Raw genomic sequence first — 19810 nt, forward strand, 5'->3', positions numbered from 1 at the left:
TGGCCTGTGCCCTACTCTTCCTCCCCAGAACCTGGCAACCGTCGCAGTGAGGAGGTGAAGGGACAGTTAGCTCCTGAGGAAGAAGACGGGATTGAGAAAGTCTTATTCCAGACAGAGGCAGCAGCAGTGTGGCATGACCCCTGGGCTCCTGAAATCGAGGTGGAAGGAAGGAAGAAGGAAGACAGGCAGGCCGAGGGGTTAGGCCCTGGGGCCCTGGGTGCCTGCCTTCTGAGGACAGCCCGGCATGGGATGGGTGTGGGAGGCCACGAGGACATCAGGGTAATGCCGAGAGGCACCTGGACGAGTGCTCACTGCCCAGACATGGCCTTCCAGAGGGCTTCCAGGCAGAAGCTGTTTGAACACCCTGAGCAGCAGTAACTCAGGGGTAGCTTCAGGCACGGCTGGTCAACAAGATTAGAGACTGGAGATGAAGGTACCAGCCTCTCCCCTTCTGACCAGGGCAGACAGGCTGTAGCACTTCCAGGAGGCGCAGCAACCGCCAGAGACCTGGGATCAGGTCAGAGGGTTCATGCATTTGGTGACTTCACTACAAGGAGCAAGTGGCTGGGACAAGGACTTCATGGACAGGCGCTCTCCAATGACCCCCTAAAAGCCAGAGGAGATTAGTTATATCTCAGAGGTTGCTCCGCTACAACAGAAACCAGAAAGAACCCAGAGGGTCCTGGGTGGACCTCTGGCCACCGTGAGGTCTCAGAAACCCTCTCTTCTTGCACCCAAATATCACCTTCAAGAGGAACAGGGTTAGTGGACAGAAATCCGAAAGGCTGATTATTTGTCTGATTATTTGTCCAGAAGAGACAGTCATCCAAGGAAAACGTTTAAGCCAGAAGAGACTGGAATACTGTAGTAGGTAACGTAAAATAAGTAAGTAGAGGGGGCAGAAAACAGCCTTTTTCTGCAGAAGATAAGAGGCTTTGGGCGAAGGCACCCTCACTGCTCAGTACGGAGCTAAGGAGAAGAGATGATCACGCTTGCTCTTGGGGAAAACTGGCACACGTTGCCCAGCATTATCTCCTAAAACTGTCATTCAAACTTGGTTCAAGAGCAGCCATGCTGTTGGCAAAACTGACCCCAATTGCACTGGCATGGGGGGAGCGGTAAGGCCAAAACTCAGCAGGAAATAACTCATGAGTAAGATCTAACTTTATTTTATATCAGATTTTTACCTTAAACCTGCTTAAAATTTTCTGAAACATAAATGTTTATATAAACAGCAGCAACTGAGTACACTGGTTAAGCTGGGCTTCATTAGTCATTAATCATCTCATTAATGTATTCAACAGATATTTTTTGAGCTCCTCCTATATACCAGGCACTGGGCTTGCTGGTAGGGATACTGAAGAGAAAGCAGTTAAGTCCCTTCATTTCATGGAGCTCACAGTCTAGGGAGAGTGACAGCACGAGTCAAAGAATGAATGACATCTAGGGTTAATCGGGAACAGTGACGACAGCTCAGCAGGAGCCCTGGGTTCTGCCTGCTCTGCCATCTACTGGCATGGAGCCTTGGCCATGTTGGTTAAGCTCCCTAAACTGTAATAACACCTATGTATTCGGAGGACTTAGCTAGCATATAGTAAGTGTTCAGTAAGTATTAGATTTCATTGTTATTACTATTACTATTTTTAATCATCACAAGAAGTTCCTAGCCACAGTTTACTCTGTAATGGTTACTGGGAATTCTTTCTGGGCTTTTTGAAGTTGCTAATTTACTGCTCTATATGTATGTATGTGTGCAAAAGTGTGTGTATGTGTATAAAAATTGCTGTTCTTTTAAGTTATGTTATGTCTTTTCCAAAAATATCTACATAGCAATTTTGATATCCCATGTAGCTGAGATAAAAATCAGCATGCAATTATTTAAATACTGGATTTCAACAAAGGTACCCATGAAGTGGGAATACCAAATAAAAGAACTAACATTTTCTAAGTGTGGTTTGTTTTATTGCTTGTTAAATTATACACTGTACTCACCAATCCAAGAATAAAACGTTTTAACCTTCAGGCATCTAACCAGTTTAAGATTTGATGACTTGGGACACTGGGTAAATTTTCAAGCAAGATCTCACTTAATGTAGTCTTGTTAGTACTCATCATTCTGTCAGTCACAGCCCAGAACTTTCCCCACTTTACAAAGAAGAAAGTGGAGGCTCAGAGGGCATGAGAAATTTTCTCAAATACAACCCAAATGAACTTGTTATTGAGGGTTTTTTTTTTAACCCTACTTTGCTTAACTCCAATGCTTTGCTCTTTCCAGGGTCCATATTTCTAAAAATTTCTCTGAAAAGCCAAGAAAAAAAGACCAAGAGAAGCAGAAAAGGTAAAAGATGAAAGACAGGGGTCAAATATAAGAATTACTAGAAAAAAAATTCAGAACAGGAAAAGAAGCAACACTAATGATCATAAAAAACCTTTCCTGTGCTAAAAAAAGGCCTGTGTCTTCGAGTTGAAAGTGTCTGCTTTCAGTTCAGTGTCCAGAGCCCACGATGGGCAGCAGATATTTGTTAAATCTCAGGTTGCTTTTCTACCTCGTGATAGTGATGAAAGGAGCTAAGCCTTTAAGAAATCCTAGGAACACAGTTGATTCAGCGGTTGAGACTGGCTGGTGGAAACAGGAGACCCTCAGGGACTGGGCCCATGTAACAGTATTATACTCCACTAAACTTTATTTCCTTTGGTTGAAGGTGAGCCAGTTTATCACTTTTAGTACGGGTAACAGCAAAGGTTAACACAGTCCTGTATTCCCAGAGGGCAGAGACTGAGGGGGAGGTACATGTCTGTTTAGTGGCTAATGTAGGAAAAGCTGATGTTCAGCTCAGAGCATGAAGGTCTCTCCTGTGAACAGAATAGTCCTCAATCAGTTCAGTTCAGTTCAGTCGCAATAGCCGCCCTCAAAAATCCTTGTAGAAAAAAAGCCAACAATGACACTGATTCAACTCTGGAGTAGTACTGAAACTCCAGGTGCAGGTCAGACACTCACTGTTTTCCTCCAAAGGATCGCACGGTATTGAGGGACACGCTGATTGTTTTGGTCAGAGAGGGTCACGGACAGGAAGAAGGGGCTCTTCTCGGCATCGTTTCCAATGTAGTTCTGATGGACTGGAAAAGAGGCAGATTCAGAATGTGAAAACGCAGCTGGCTCCTCTGGGGGTTGGGAGCAGTGGGCGCAGCAGGTGGAAGACAGCCCTTCCCACAGGATCAAAGAATGGTAATCTCCAGCCCAGATCGGGACAGAACCTGGCAACTCTATCCTAATCATGCTTTCCGGGTCCCCCTGCCAGGGATGGGCTCAGGAATGAACATGTGACCAAATTCTGGCCAGTGAGATAAGGGAAGAAGTGTGTCAAGGGGTTTCTGAAAAGGCTTTCTCACTGCTGAAGATGGCCTTCCTTTTTCCCTTGGAGATGGTGGTGTCTAGAAGCGATGCCTGGAATTACTGCAACCATCTTGTGACTCTGAGGAGGGCCAGCACGGATGACATCACTGAGTCTCTGACTCCAACAACCCCAGAGCCTGCCCTAGCTCTGGTCTCTTGATCTCTCCCTTGAAATTTAAGCCAGTTGAGGCAACTGAAGGCATCCAAACTGATGGTCCCACTTTTCTCAGAAATTCTCACTACTCCAGGCAAAGGCTTTTAAGTAATCGGGAAGATAGCAACTTTCCCTCCATTTCTTTCTTTATAAAGAGATATGTCTTGCCAAATAAATGAACTTAGAATAATATAGTGTCTGATTTTTATAAAGACATCATTTGGGTCCAATCAAATAGCTCAAGTATTACATCTTCTACAAATAAATCAGTAACAATAAATAAATGAGTTAGCCTGATAAGCAATTTCTTCAAATCATTTCTAATCCTGCCATAGTGATTACTCTTCCATTCTCACTTCCATCTGTTGCTAACCACACCTCTGTTTTCATCTCTCCATGTGTGATTACGTGAGTCCTTCATGTCAAAATGTACACCACTATTCATGACAGAGTTCTTGGTATGTGCCAGGCACTAGGCTTACTGTGCCTCATTGACACTTCTGTTCAAACCTCCTAGGCATATACTAGTAACATCTTTGCTTTAAAGATGAGGAAATTAAGACTCAGAGAAGCGGGAGTAACTGGTATAGAGTCCTATGTGGATAACAGCAGACCCAGGATTCAGTCTGTACTGAATCCCACTGTACTCGTGGGATTCAGATCCCACCAGGGCAGGGATCATAACTGCCTTTGCCAGAGCACAGTGCCTGGCACACGGCAGGTGATAAATAAACCCTGGTCACCAGAACCTATAGCATAATGCCTCTCTGTTCTGTATTGGCCCTGGAGCTCAGGGAATCGTTTCTCTCCTCATTACCTTGAATCAAGTGTTCAAGACCCACTGCAGAGTATGGCCCTTGTTAAGTCTAAAGTTGTTTGTGACCTGCAAATTTTTCTCATCTTGCAAATCACTTATTCAGTCTGAATCACTTATTCAGACCACTTAATCCTCTGTAACTCCCCAGGGACAAAAACAACTGGCAAAAACTTAAATTAAAAAAGTAAAAATATAAGTAACAAATTTAAAACTGAGAAAATCTGCTAGGGCTGAGACTCTGAATCGAATCTTCAAATCTATGGAGGTTACAACTGACCTTGGAATGAAGTGCCCTGACCTCAGTATCCTCTAATCCAATAAGTTTCACACATACAGGGTACCAGAAATTACACTGACATTAATTTTCATTCTGAATATCCTTTCTTCCCAACCACTGGAATGGCATAATTACCTTGTCCTAAAAAATACTTGAAATACCATCTGGTGTGGTATTCTGGGTTCTCTAAGTGCACGTCTGTCCTTCGCCAAGTACCTGGCAGAGCAGTCGCGTTCTGTAATGGAACAAAGTTATGTCATTAAGAGACTTAGAAAGTAAACAAGGTAGCAATGAACCAGATGCCAAAGAAGCAGAAAAGTCACTGTTAAAAGCTTACAAACAGGGCTGTAACCACATGTTCTCATTAGAAAAGACACCCAGTCTAAATCCACATCATAGAAATTTTCTGGAGGTCCTTGGGGTGGAGGAAAAAGCACCAGGTGAACCAGTGAGCTAAGCGACTTCTAACTTGGATATAACTTGAACTGAAAGTTTTTTTTTCTTTCTGGTACGAAGCCTCCACGATATCTGGAAGCTGGTGCCCTCTAGAGGCAGGCCCTTCTGATTGTAATCCCTGTAACAGGCACATTTCACCTGAAAAACATCCTGGCATCTTATCTGTGTTCATATGTTTTATAAGATTTTTAAAAATTATCACAAGCAACTCAATTGATGTGGAAAATGTGGATAAACATAGTGAATAATATGAATCATTTGTCCAAAAACAATCACTATGAATGACTTGATATGGTTCCTTCTAATTTTTTCCCAACATTTTCTTACCAAAATGGAATCACACTGAATGTACAGTTTGAAACTCCACTGACATCTCTGTTGCACCACGTGCCAGACTACCGGCAGATTCTCTTCTCATTCTGACATGCCTCTAGAGGTTTACTAGACATTTGTGGTCAGTGGTACTTTCTTGATCAAGCTGAAGAAGTTCCCTTCAATTCCAAGTTAATAAAGAGGCTTTCCTGAGAAATGGATATTGAATTTTACTGAAAGCTTTTTTGGGGCAATGATTGAGCAAATGGGTTAAATGGGGAAAATCATAGAAATGTAATGAATTACCCTAATGGCTCTTCTGATACTGAATCATTCTTAGATTTCTGGAATACACCCTTCTAGGTATTCTTCCGATATATTTACTGCTGGATTTAAAAAATGACTATGTATCATATTTATCAGATGAATCTATAGGTTTCTTTTCAGTATGTATTTTTGGCATGCCTTCAGGGTTACATTGCTTTATAATGTAAGTCAGGGTGCTTTCTGTCTTGCTCACTGCTCTGGAATACTGATGTTCACAGAAAGAGCTCTACATGCCAGGTCCTAGGCCACACGCTTTACATACATCACCTCCATAGTGTCTCCACCAACTCATGAAACAGAGTTGATTTTAGCCCCCTACTTTCAGATGAGGAAATTGAGGCTTAAGAGATGTTAAGTATGTTGCCTAAGGTGGCAGAGATAATAAGCAGTGGAGCTGAAACAGGGATCAAATCCAATGTCAGAATTTTTTCTTTTTTTAATCTTAACCATTACATCATCTTCTGCATGCTTTATTTAATGTTCTGCCTTTACACCCAGATGTGCCAGTTGGTAAAGAATCCGCTTGCTAATGCAGGAGACACAAGAGATGTGGGTTTGATCTCTGGGTAGGAAAGATACCCTGGAGTAGGAAATGGCAACCTACTCCAGTATTCTTGCCTGGAAAATTCCATAGACAGGGGAGCCTGGCAGGCTGTATTTCATGGGGTTGGAAAGAATCAGGCATGACTGAGCACACACACACGCACCCATACCCATATATATAACTTTCTATTTGGCAATAATTTTAAACTTACATAAAAACTGCAAGAATAAGAAGAGTGCAAAAAGCATCTGTCTACTTTTTACCAGATTTACCTACTGCTAACATTTTACCCGATTACCCACTTGTTCTCTACTCTCTCTCCCTCTACACACACACACACACACTTTTTCTGAATCATTTAAGGCTAAGTTGCATGAATAATAGCCCTTTATTCTTAAACACCTCAATGTGTATTTCCCAAGAAGAATATCTTTTTACATAAGCCACAATACAGCTTTATCAACAATTGTAAATGTAACCTTGATACAATCCTTTAACCTACCATCTGTATTCCAGTTCTGTCAACTGACTCAACAATGTTGGTTGAAGCATTTTCATTTGATTGTCATGTCTCTTTAGACTCCTTTAATCTGGAACTTTTCCACAGGCTTTCTTTGTCATTTATGACACTGACATTTCTGAAGAATGTAGCACATACATACCTCTTATTTTTCTTTTACTTTTTTTTAAATAAAGCACTCCTCATTGGGGGTTTGTATGATGTTTCTCTATGATTAGATTCAGGTGATGTGTGCTTGGTTGGAATACAACATAAGCAAGAGGTGTCCTCAGCGGATCAGATTTCAAGGTGTCCATCTGTTTCTCATTGGTGATAATAATGCTGATCACCTGCCCAAAATGTTGCCTCTCAGTTTTGACCTTCTGGTGTGATTCGAGAAGAGCATATAGCTGGATTTTGTTCCTCACAGAATTTCTGGCTGATTCCTTGTCAACAGCTATTCGTTTTATAACCATAAACCACGGACAGTACTCCTGGCCCACAGTTCTCTTCACTGTGCCACCATGGAGCACGCAGCTATGACATCACCTGGAGTCCAGCAGCCAGCCTTAGGAATCATCTGACCAGACATCGGTGGGGTCCAGCCAGGACAACTGGTCTTATACAGTCAGACCTACAGTGGATGGTGTCATGGTTCCAAGGCCCTGGATCCTAGAAAGCATCAGCAAAGCCTGGAGAGGAGACTCTTCAGACACCAGGACACTTAAGCCTCTGGAACCTCCAACACTTGCATGGCTCAGAGAGCTTCTTCAGCATCCCCAGTGATTTCTGATGGACACTGAGAATCAATGCTCTATACCAAGGGTTCTAACAGAACCCAGAAGGAGCATGAACTTGGTTGGGGAAAAAAATCTTTATTTTCATTAGCTTTCAACTAAAATTCAGCATTTCATTCAATTATGAACATATGCAAAAAAAAAAAAGAAGGAACAGCCTTGATAACCATGTCACCAAAAAAAAAAAAAAAAAAAAAAATCACAGATACTTTCAGAACTCATCCCAGTAAGTGCAGATATCTCAAAATACTGTTGATGCCATTCCCTGCTCAAAATTACAACAGTTACGAGATCTGCTGCTAAATTTGTTATTTAATGTATTCACTGAAAAGCATGTATATTACAGTATTATAAATTAGGTTTAAAAGTAATTTTGATAACTATTTCAATACAACTGTTTTCATTTGTAACTCCATGTATCTTGTTTTAAGCATAAAAAAAATATTATTCTGAGAAGGGAGTTCAAAGGCGTAGAAAATGTCCCCTGACTCTAGACCTTCTGCAGCCCTGAATCTGCAGACTTGCGTCCTAGTGCTCTGGGTGTTGGCACCAGCGGAGTGGAATAACACAGATGAGGCAAGAGGCAGCATGCACCTGGGAGTGAGAGATGGGACTCTGGTTGGTGTCACACCCCAAACCTCTGCTGAGTACAAACTGTCAATTAGGAGTTCTTTTCTTAATGATCAAAAAGATACCTATTTAACTTTCATCTTCACAGAATACTAAACTGGGGGGAAAAACCCAACACCCAAAAAGTTGTGAGTCTCACAGAGCAAGATACTTCCTGTCCCTTGTTAAAAGCACATATGATGAGGTGTAAAGACAAGAAAACATGCAAGAACTGACTAAAGAAATGGAGGCTAAGCAGAAAACAAAAAATCCCTCTGCTCAAGATTCCAGAAGAAAGACTCTGGAAACTAGTTCCAATTCCTGATAAGTAGCTGCAGTAGACAGGAAAGCACACAAGTCTTTAGTGTACAGTGAAATGAGTTTCAAATATATTTTCAAATATGGCCTCCAAGTTGGCATTAGTGGTAAAGAAACTGCCTGTCAATGCAGGAGACGCAAGAGATGCGGATTTAATTCCTGGGTCGGGAAGATCTCCTGGAGGAGGGCATGGCAACCCACTCCAGTATTCTTGCTTGGAAAATCCCATGGACAGGGGAGTCTGGTGGGCTACAGTACATGGGGTCTCAGAGTTGGCCAGGACAGAAGCAAATGAGCATGCACGCATATACACCCTTTGTAACTACCTGATCAAGACATTTCCTGGTCACTCTCAATCGCACTCTGAAAGGTAAGCAGTACTGTGACTCTTATCACCATAGACTAGTTTTATTTACTCTTGAACTTCATGGAAACCAAATCATATCATCTGTATTCATTTGAGTCAGGTCCTTTGTTCTTAGACCTTATGTGTGTGACATCCACTTTATCAGTGAAGCAGTAGTTCATTGCCTCACTACTACACAGCAGTCCATGTATGAACTCCAAAATTCATGTATTCACTTTCCAGTTGATGGTAATTAAGAATAAAGCCATGATAGGGACTTCCCTGATGGCCTAGTGGTTAGGACTCTGTGCTTCCAATGCAGGGGCCACAGGTTTGATCCCTGGTTAGGAACTAAAGATCCTACATGTCACATGGTATGGCCAAATTAAAAAATAAATAAAACTCACACACAGAAAAGAATAAAGCCACAATGAACTCTCTTTTCTGCTGGGTGTACATCCTGGGACCCAGAGGATACAGACATTCAGTTTGAGTAGATATTATCAACAGTCTCCAAGAGGAAGGCACCAATTTACATAATTAGCATTAAATAGAAGAGGTCCAGTTGCTCCACATTCTCTGATCAACTCTGAGCAATTCAGTGCTTAAATTTTAGTGGCTCTAGAGTGGGCGTCCATGTGTGCCTGCTACATCGCTTCAGTCATGTCCGACTCTTTGTGACTCTATGAACTGTAGCCTGCCAGGCTCCTCTGTCCATGGATTCCCCAGGCAAGAATACTGGAGTGGGTTGCCATGCCTTCCTCCAGGGGATGTTCCCGACCCAGGGATCAAACCCACGTTTCTTATGTCTCCTGCACCGGCAGGCAAATTCTTTACCACTAGCGCCCTGGAATGGGTGTAGTAGTACCCAATTGTTGTTTCAGTTTTACAATAAATTTTTACTATTTTAAGTATGACCTAAATTTTAGAGAAGATTCCAAAGATATAGAAACTTCCTACAGCACTTCAAGGTGACAATGACACATTATTTACTTGATATTAATCAACAATCAATAGGAGGAAATATTCCGATGAATACACATATCAGACAGCCAAACTTTAACATTGCAAATACCCATACTACTTGTATCCCTTTCTAATTTGCTAGAAGGTATTGTGGAGTAATTAACTCAAATTCTTCTATACTGCAGACTTGCCTGAATACGTCCACAGGGTTGAATGAGTCTTGAGACTGAATCATTTCTGCATTAGATTCCAAAGCCCACAAAAGCTCCTTGTTGTGTTCCTTGTTTTGTTTTGCCTAACCACATATACTTGTGGGATGTGAAAGACGATGACTGTATATGGCCAAGATATTGTGAGGAGAACTTAATCTAAATATAATACCCCTGTTTTATCTGAATGCTCTTTAATATTTGATTTTAAGCAGGGAATCCACAAAAACAAGACCAGGAGCTGACTGTGGCTTGGATCGTGAACTCCTCATTGACAAATTCAGACTTAAATTGAAGAAAGTAGAGAAAACCACTAGACCATTCAGGTATGACCTAAATCAAATCTCTTATGACTATACAGTGGAAGTGAGAAATAGATTTAAGGGACTAGATTTGATAGACAGAGTGCCTGATGAACTATGGATGGAGGTTCGTGACATTATACAGGAGACAGAAATCAAGGCCATCCCCAAGAAAAAGAAGTGCAAAAAAGCAAAATGACTGGCTGAGGAGGACTTACAAATAGCTGTGAAAAGAAGGGAAGAGAAAAGCAAAGGAGAAAAGGAAAGATATTCCCATTTGAATGCAGAGTTCCAAAGAATAGCAAGCAGAGATATGAGAGCCTTCCTCAGTGATCAATGCAAATAGACAAAAACAATAGAATGGGAAAGACTAGAGATCTCATCAAAAAAATTAGAGATATCAGGGGAATATTTCATGCAAAGATGAAGACACTAAAGGACAGAAATGGCAGGGACCTAACAGAAGCAAAAGATATTAAGAAGAGGTGGCAAGAATACACAGGAGAACTGTACAAAAAAGATCTTCATAACCCAGATAATCACGATGGTGTGATCACTCACCTAGAGCCAGACATCCTGGAATGTGAAGTCAAGTGGGGCCTTAGGAAGTATCACTACAAACAAAGCTAGTGGAGGTGATGGAATTCCAGTTGAGGTATTTCATATCCTGAAAGATGATGCTGTGAACGTGCTGCACTCAATACGCCAGAAAATCTGGAAAACTCAGCAATGGCCACAGGACTGGAAAAGGTCAGTTTTCATTCCAATCCCAAAGAAAGGCAATGCCAAAGAATGCTCAAACTACAGCACAGTTGCACTCATCTCACACGCTAGTAAAGTAATGCTCAAAATTCTTCAAGCCAAGCTTCAGCAATACGTGAACCGTGAACTTCCAGATGTTCAAGCTGGATTTAGAAAAGGCAGAGGAACCAGAGATCAAATTGCCAACATCCATTGGATCATCAAAAAAGCAAGAGAGTTCCAGAAAAACATCTATTTTTGCTTTATTGATTATGCCAAAGCCTTTGACTGTGTGACTCACAATAAACTGTGGAAAATTCTGAAAGAGATGGGAATACCAGACCACCTGACGTGCCTCTTGAGAAACCTGTATGCAGATCAGGAAGCAACAGTTAGAACTGGACATGGAACAACAGACTGGTTCCAAAAGGAAAAGGAGTACGTCAAGGCTGTCTATTGTCACCCTGCTTATTTAACTTATATGAAGTACATCATGAGAAACACTGGGCTGGAAGAAGCACAAGCTGGAATCAAGATTGCCGGGAGAAATATCAATAACCTCAGATATGCAGAGGACACCACCCTTATGGCAGAAAGTGAAGAACTAAAGAGCCTCTTGATGAAAGTGAAAGAGGAGAGTGTGAAAAAGTTGGTTTAAAGCTCAACATTCAGAAAACTAAGATCATGGCATCTGGTCCCATCACTTCATAGCAAATAGATGGGGAAACAGTGGCTGACTTTACTTTCTGGGCTCCAAAATCACTGCAGATGGTGATTGCAGCCATGAAATTAAAAGTCACTTTTTCCTTGGAAGGAAAGTTATGACCAACCTAGACAGCATATTAAAAAGCAGAGACATTACTTTGGCAACAAAGGTCTGTCTAGTCAAGGCTATGTTTTTTCCAGTGGTCATGTATGGATGTGAGAGTTGGACTATAAAGAAAGCTCAGTGCCGAAGAATTGATGCTTTTGAACTGTGGTGTAGGAGAAGACTCTTAAGAGTCCCTTGGACTACAAGGAGATCCAACCAGTCCGTCCTAAAGGAGATCATCAGTCCTGGATTTTCATTGGACGGACTGATGTTGAAGGTGAAACCTCAATACTTTGGCCGCCTGATGCAAAGAGCTGACTCATTGGAAAAGACCCTGATGTTGGAAAGATTGAAGGCAGGAGGAGAAGGGGATGACAGAGGATGAGATGGTTGGATGGCATCACCGACTCAATGGACATGGGTTTGGGTGGACTTGGGGAGTCGGTGATGGACAGGGAGGCCTGGCATGCTGCATTTCATGGGGCTGCAAAGAGTCAGACACGACCGAGCGGCTGAACTGAACTGAGGGAGTCCACATAACACAAGCACTCCAACTACAAATAAGAGCCATAGTTTCATATGATGCCTGTCATTTTTCAGAGTCCTTTCTAGAGTGAGTTTAATTAATGAGCAAATGTTTTAAAGCTGATTTTCCCTCACTTTCTAGGCTAAATTGCAAAAGAACACTGGCAATAAAAGATGGATCTTTAAAATAATAAACTAAAAAATGTCGACTTGCAAATATAAATATAAGCTGGTTGAAGAAAGTGAAATCACATGAAATTAAAATCATTTCTCTCTCCCACCCCCCATGTCCTAATCTATTTTCTTTCCATATAATAACTGTGTAATCAGATTGGTTCGGATAGTCTCAGGTCCTTTTATGCATTTACAAAAATGTGTTTATACATATGTGCACACATTCACATACATACTTATGTACACGGACACACATAATCTGCTTTCATAAATGAGACAGTATTGTAGATACTACACTGAAACGTTTTTCACTAAGAAAAAAATCTTAGAAAATTCCTGTCAGTACCTACAGTCTACCTTGTTCTTTTAAACGACTACATAGCTTTTTTAAAAAATTAAACACTTTAATTGAATATAGATGTAAAAACTATGTAAACATAAAAGGGCCTAAAGTAGAAAGTTAAGGTCCTCTAACTTCTTCCCTGACCTCCCATTTCTACTCTAGAAGCAATTACTATTAAATTCTAAGATGTTCCTTTGGAAATTTTCTTGCATATTGGCAAGCATGTTTATCTTTTTTGTTTGTTTTTAAGGAAATGGGATGATATCAAATGAACCATTCTGGAGCTTGCTTTTAAGTCTAGTGCTGTATGGTAAACATTTTCCTACGGTATTACATTTACCGCTACCTTATTCTAACAGCTACTAAGCATTCCATTGTATAAATGTATCATGATTTTCAAAATCATTCCACTACTGATGGAAACTCAGGTTGTTTCCTGGTTATTTTTTTTTTCTCCTATTTTAAAACAATGCTTCAATGCACATCCTAGCAGTAGAACTTCTGACCAAATGGCATATGAATTTTTTCTTATTTTTTTTCTTTTATATTTTGGCCATGCTGCGTGGCATGTGGGATCCCAATTCCCCAACTAGGGATCAAATTCACACCCACTGCATTGGCAGTGCAGAATTTTAATCACTGGACCACCAGGGAAGTTTCAGTATATGTGTCTTTAATAATTACTAATTGCCTTCCCAAAGGATTATATTCATTTACATGTCCCCCAACAGTGTGTAATCTCATGAACAGAGGAGCCTGGTAAGCTACAATCCACGGGGTCCTAAAAGAGTCTGACACAACTTAGCGACTAAAACAACAGCAGTGTGTAAGAGAACCATCCCCGTGCTAAGGAAGATATCTGTAAAAAGCTGAAGGACTGTTCCCCTGCTTCATCATATACTAATTGCTACACACAAGTGAGCTGTAAGGGAGGTCTCCAGTGACCTACCCGAGGGTCAAACTCATTTTAATTAATAACCTGAATGAGTACGCAGATGGCAGGATAAGCACATCTGAAGGCAATATAAGATTCTCGGGGGGGGGGGGGCGGTTAGCCTATTGGCTAACAGATGACAGATCAAGATGTCAAAAAAAAAACTTGACAATTAGCAATTATGGGACACATGAATAAGATTAAATCCAGCCTGGACAACTGTAAAATCCTACACAAATTGCACAAGTACATGGTGGAGAAGGCCAGGTGCTATAAAGTAGCAATTCTCTCTTTTTTTTTTTTTTATCCAGTAGGAGATGGAGGCTCAGCAACCTTGAATCCTTATCTGATAAGTGGTGGAGCTGAGGTCTGAACCCAGGTTTGTTTGACTACAATACATCTCCACTGCACCATGAAGTTGCCTCACAGAGAAATAACAGCACACATGGAAAAGACTGGGGTAGGGGTGTGGGTGGGGGTAGTATACTGTAGGTGCCTAACGAGTCCTCAGGCGTCGTGAAAAGAGGACCGTGTGCATAGCAAGGAAGAGGAGGAGTCGGCCTCCGTGGTGGTGTGGGGCGAGCCCGGAGCTAGCTGTTCATTCCTGAGCACTTCCACTTAAAAGATCCATTAACATAACCTTCACATGTGTCAAGAAGCAGTGTCAAGGGTGATGATAAGTGGAACTGAGTCCATGTCTTAGGAGAAAAACAGCAGATGTCCTGGAATGCTGGAAAGCCTGTCATGTGGAAGAAGGCTCAGTCTTACACTACAGGCTCCAGAACCATAAATAGAAACTCTGAGTGGAAAATACAGACGGATGGATGCTGTTCAATAGAAAGAACTTTCTAGCAATGGGAGACGCCAAAAAATGGAATGAACTTTAGAGTTGTGGTACGATGGGATATATATATTTGGTCTTTGGTTCCTTGCACAGAGCTCCTAAAGTCCTTGGAACTTCCTGAGTAATAAAGGTGACAGGGGCATCTTTTGTCCAAATGAGGCAACTCTTGGTGGGCCCCCAGCTAGCTTCAGGATGGGGCTGGCAGCTCGGAAGACCAAGCTTGATGAGAAACTTGGAACTTTCAGCCCTACCCTGCAACATTTGGGGAGGGGAGAGGGGCTGGAGATTAAGTTAATCAACAACGGCCAATGATTTAATCAACCACACCTACGTGAGTTTCCGGGCTGGTGATGACATCAAGGTGCTGGGACGATGGTGGACCCAAAGAGGGATAGGAGTTCTGTGCCCCACCCGCCATCCCCTGCCCTCTGAATCTCTCCTGTTTGGCTGTTCCCGAGTTGTATCCTTTCTAGTGAATGGGTATGGTAAGTAAAGTGCTTTCCTGAGTTCCGAGAGTCACGTCAGTGAATTACTGAACATGAGGACGGGGGTTATGGGAACCTAAGTCAGATGGATGTGTAGGGACCCAATACTTGACACCAGTGTCTGAAGTGAGGGCAGCCAGTGGAACTGAGCCTGAAACCCATGGAGTCTGATGCTAGCTGAACTGAACTGTACTGAACTGAACTGAGCTGTAGGAGACTCAACTCAGTTGGTGTCGGAACTGGTTGGCATCCAGAGAGAACAAAAACCTATCAAGGAGAGATCAAGTTTCCATTCCTGGAGATGGTATATATTCAGGCAGGGACAGATGAGGTGACTGTTCGCAAAGTGGTCTCAGGGATTCATGCCTTGGGTGGGGGATGGACCTAGATGAACTCTGGAGCTAGAAGGTATGGTCCACGGTCTGTGCTGATCTGCCGAGAGTCTGTGATGGAGTCGACAGCAGTGGAGAGCAAATCTTAGAGGACACAGCCAAATAAGCAAATACATATTTTTAAAAAAGAACCATTAAAAAAAAAAAAAATGAACCAGAAAGGACCACTTCTTTCCCAAAGACTTCAAGGAAGGCTGCCACCGTGCTGAGTGTAGTGTCTCTGAGGTGCTGAGACCACAAGCCAACCTTCATGTAAACCTGCAGCTCCATCCTATATTACTTGGGTGGCTTAAAAGTCTTGAGCTGGGAATTTAGTTTCAAGGTGTCTGGCAAAAGCAAAAGCAAATCCTTCCTCTGATTCTGAGAGCGATTCTAATATGTGGTTTTTCCCCACATGGCCTGGGTGCTTAGTGAAAGTGAAAGTTGCTCAGTCATGTCCAATTCTTTGCGAACCCCTGGACTGTACAGTCCATGGAATTCTCCAGGCCAGAATACTTGAGTGGGTAGCCTTTCCCTTCTCCAGGGGATCTTCTCAACCCAGGGATTGAACCCAGGTCTCCTGCATTGCAGGCAGATTCTTTACCAGTTGTAATTCAATTCAATTCTGACACTGTCTGCCTAGAGATAGAGTCGGATCCCGCAGGTTAAGGGATCAGTCCCACAAGACTGCTTCTGTTATCTGCAACTTCAGATGCAAATTGCAGATCCTGGTTGTCATCTGGGCTTCTGATTAACTGGCTGTAGGTTTAAGGTTCTGATGACTCTCCCCTTGGGTTTGATTAATTTGCTAGAGCACAGACCTCAGAGAAACACTTTACTACCTAGATTGGGGTTTATTATAAAAGAACATAACTCAGGAGCCGCCAGATGGAAGAGATGCACAGGACAAGGTATGTGGATGTGGGGCAGGTGTGGAGTGTCCACACTCTCTGAGCGTGCAGCTCTTCTGGAATCTCCACGTGTTCATGCATCCACAAGCTCTCCAAACCCTGTCCTTTTGGGGTTTTATGGAGGCTGTGTCACATAGGCACAATTGATTAAATTATTAGTCATTGGTGATTCAACTCAATCTCCAGCCCCTCTCCCCTCCCAGAAGGTTGGGGTTGGACTGGAAGTTCTAACCCTCTAATCACGTGGCTGGTTCCTCTAGTGACCAGACCCCATCTTTAGAAAACTTAGGGGCTTTCCCAAAGACATCATGATCACTCTCACTAGAAAATCCCAAGGGTTTTAGGAGCTCTGTGCAAGGAAGAAGTTCAAGGACCAAATGATATACTTCTTATTAGTAAATTGCAGTATCACACGCTCTAGCAAGGGGTAACTCATCCTATGCCTTCCATTATTCCTAAAAAGTCATCTTCAAGAACAAACACCACACAATCAGGCAGCCAAGCACAAAGAAAAATAGTACACCATGAGCCAGGTGTATGCCAGGAGAAAAATCTAACAGACAGAGGGTTACCAAAAAACCTCACATATGGGAATTATCAGCCATAGATGATAAAACCATTATACTATGTTTAAAAAAATAAAAAACAAATTTGACATTAACTGAAGGGAAGAGCAAACTACAAAAGTGACAAAGAAAACCTTAGAATAGGCAATGGTTTCTTAGATACAACACGAAAAGCACAAGCAACAATACAAAAAATAGATGAACTAGATGTTATCAAATTAAGGCACTTTTATGTTTCAAAGGATACAATCAAGAAAGTGAAAAGATAACCTACAGAATGAGAGGAAATTTTGGCAAATCATATATCTGATAAAGGCCTATTACCCATGCTGTATCGAGAACTCTTAAATTGTAATAATAAGAGGAAAAATGACTCAATAGTGAAATTGCTTTTTAATTTGTTCACCGGTTTGAAAAACTTCAGACAGCTGTATTGAGCCTTTTAAAGCACTAACTGCTTTAACAAACTCAGAGTCTGCAGGTTTGTTTCCCTCTGAGTCTCAGGTTTCTCCATGATATTTTATCAGGCAGGGTGCTAGCACTGTCCAGCACTTTTAACTGAAGACCAGCTTGAGACTTTTTAAATTACTCAGGTGATACAAGATGGAGGTGCAAATTACAGGAAGGCTGGCTTGTGGTCATATAAAACCAGCCAAGGGGCTCCAACAGAGCACTCGTGCTCATGCTTTGGTGGAAACAAAAGACAATAGCTGAGCCTTGGTATCATATTTCCCACAGAGGCAATCCGAGACAGGACTGTGTTTTAAACAAAACAGACGACAAGGATTTATTAAATCAGTAACTCCACCAAATGGTTTCAAGGATGTTAAGTGAACCACCCAAGGCTGCACTACTGGTGGATTATGGGGCAGGATTTGAACCCAGCAGCCTGACTCTAGAACTACTGCTGCCCATGGTCCACCATAAATGAGTTCCAGTCCCTGACCTTGTCCTCTGGTGTGAGGCATGGCCAAGAGACAGGGGCAGGTGAGGAGTGATTGATAACTAAAGTATGTGGCGATCTTAGGCTCACACGAAGGCTCCATTTAGGTCTTTCTGGGGAGGTATGAATTTCCTCTAGACACTGGTCTTGGCAGGGGCCCCTGGGTTGTTCATTTCAGGCTGGGCTGCAGTTCTGTAAAATGCTGGAAGCAGAAAGATGTGCTGTGGTATAGCGACCTCCGGGGTGTCTGGGACTTAAGTTCTCCAAGTAGATACTCAGTGTGGTGGCTGCTAGATTTCTGAGCACTGGATAAAGAGCACTTGATGCTTCTTCTCCTGACTTAGCTCCTGGGACACCCTTGGTAGCTTGACTCTGTGAAGATAGGACTGTCTTGTCTCATGAGCAGGACCACCGGGGGAAGGATGTTTTCCAGCTTCAGAAGCAAATTTCCCTGGGAGTTCTTTCTTCTCTGCAGGTCAACTGACATCATTCTGGACAAGAAGTATGTGGGCAGCTACTCGGGGTCAGTCCAAGTGGGGACTACCCCTTCTGCCTCCCAGCAAAGGCAAGGTACCACGTCTGGGTGAAGGGCTTTGCTAAGATAAGGCAGAGTTGAAGATGAGCAAGAACTTCCTGAATGCTGTGACTTTCAAGTTAAATTCATAGCCCATCACCAAGAACATGATTAAGGAGGCAGTCAGGAGGGCAAGGCTGGCCACCCAGCACTGTTTGTGGGATCAACAACAACCATGATTACTATTGCAGCTCTCACTCACTGAACTCTCACTGTATGCTGGGCAGAGTGCTAATGGCTTTACAAGCTCAGCTCGCGGAATCCTCTCAACAATCCCAAGACTGTTTCCTTCTCCCAGATGAAGAATCTGGGCTTCAGAAAGGCTGGTTACTTGCCTAGGGTCACACAAGTAGGAGATGGGGGAGCTGGCATGTGAACCCAGGCCTGCCTGATGCCAAAGCTGGGGCTGCTGAAGCACTGCAGTGGGCTACCTCTCAGAGAGGCAGCAAAGAAGAGAAAGCTGGGGGGCTTAGCACTCTGCAGTTCTTAGGGTAGGCACTTAGGGATGGAGCAGGCAGTGGAAGATTTGTTTATTTATGGCTGTGTTGGGTCTTTGTTGCTGAATGCAGGCTTTCTCTAGTTGCGGCAAGCAAGGGCCACTCTTCATGACTGTGCACAGGCTTCTCACTGAAGTGGCTTCTCTTGTTGTGGAGCACAGGCGGCCTCAAGCAGTTGTGGCACACGGTCTTAGCTGCTCCTAGGCATGTGGGATCTTCCCAGGCCCGGGATGGAACCCAGGTCTCCAGCACTGGCAGGTGGATTCTTTACTGGACCACTAGGGGAGTTCGGCGATGGGAGTTTTAACAGAGAAAGGCCAGTGAGGCAAGGCCCTGTGGCCTACGGCACGGATGGCCAGCAGAGCCCAGGAGGAGGGCTAGGGCCCAGGCGGTGGCAGACAGGGGCAGTCTCCTTTCCTGCTGTCCTCTCTGAATAAAGATGACATTTCATAATCAGTCATTTCTGCCTCTCTCTTCTGGACCTCGACATTGCTCACATGGTAGTGCCAAGCTGACCAGTCCAGGAAAGGGGAAGAGCTGGGGTTCTGGGGACCATTCACAAAGACGATGTGAATTTGCCTTTGGCCCCATTCTGGCAGACCATCTTCCTGTCTCCCTGGATTTATTACAGATCTTTCAAAGGGTACCCTCACCCTGTTAATAGCACCTTCCATGTAAAGAATGATGGTACTTTCCCTTCCAGCAAAGCTCTGAAGAGACCTACTGACCCTTCCCGGGCTCCCTTCAGGCAGGTCTTCTGCGGA

At 42.9% G+C, this 19810-nt stretch overlaps 1 protein-coding gene across 1 annotated transcript in view; it reads right to left on the bottom strand.

The window, feature by feature from the left end:
- The window catches only part of GARNL3 (GTPase activating Rap/RanGAP domain like 3), a 112837-nt gene that overhangs the window by 64216 nt on the left and 28811 nt on the right, over window positions 1-19810 (bottom strand). Inside the window, exons 3-4 of the mRNA XM_065927129.1 lie at window positions 4778-4877; window positions 2999-3117 (exon numbers count right to left, since the gene is read on the bottom strand). Of these exons, the coding sequence (XP_065783201.1) occupies window positions 2999-3117; window positions 4778-4877 (219 nt within the window). The remainder of the gene's footprint in view (window positions 1-2998; window positions 3118-4777; window positions 4878-19810) is intronic.

Source organism: Muntiacus reevesi, chromosome 3 (genome assembly GCF_963930625.1).
Source record: "Muntiacus reevesi chromosome 3, mMunRee1.1, whole genome shotgun sequence".
Taxonomy (NCBI): domain Eukaryota; kingdom Metazoa; phylum Chordata; class Mammalia; order Artiodactyla; family Cervidae; genus Muntiacus; species Muntiacus reevesi.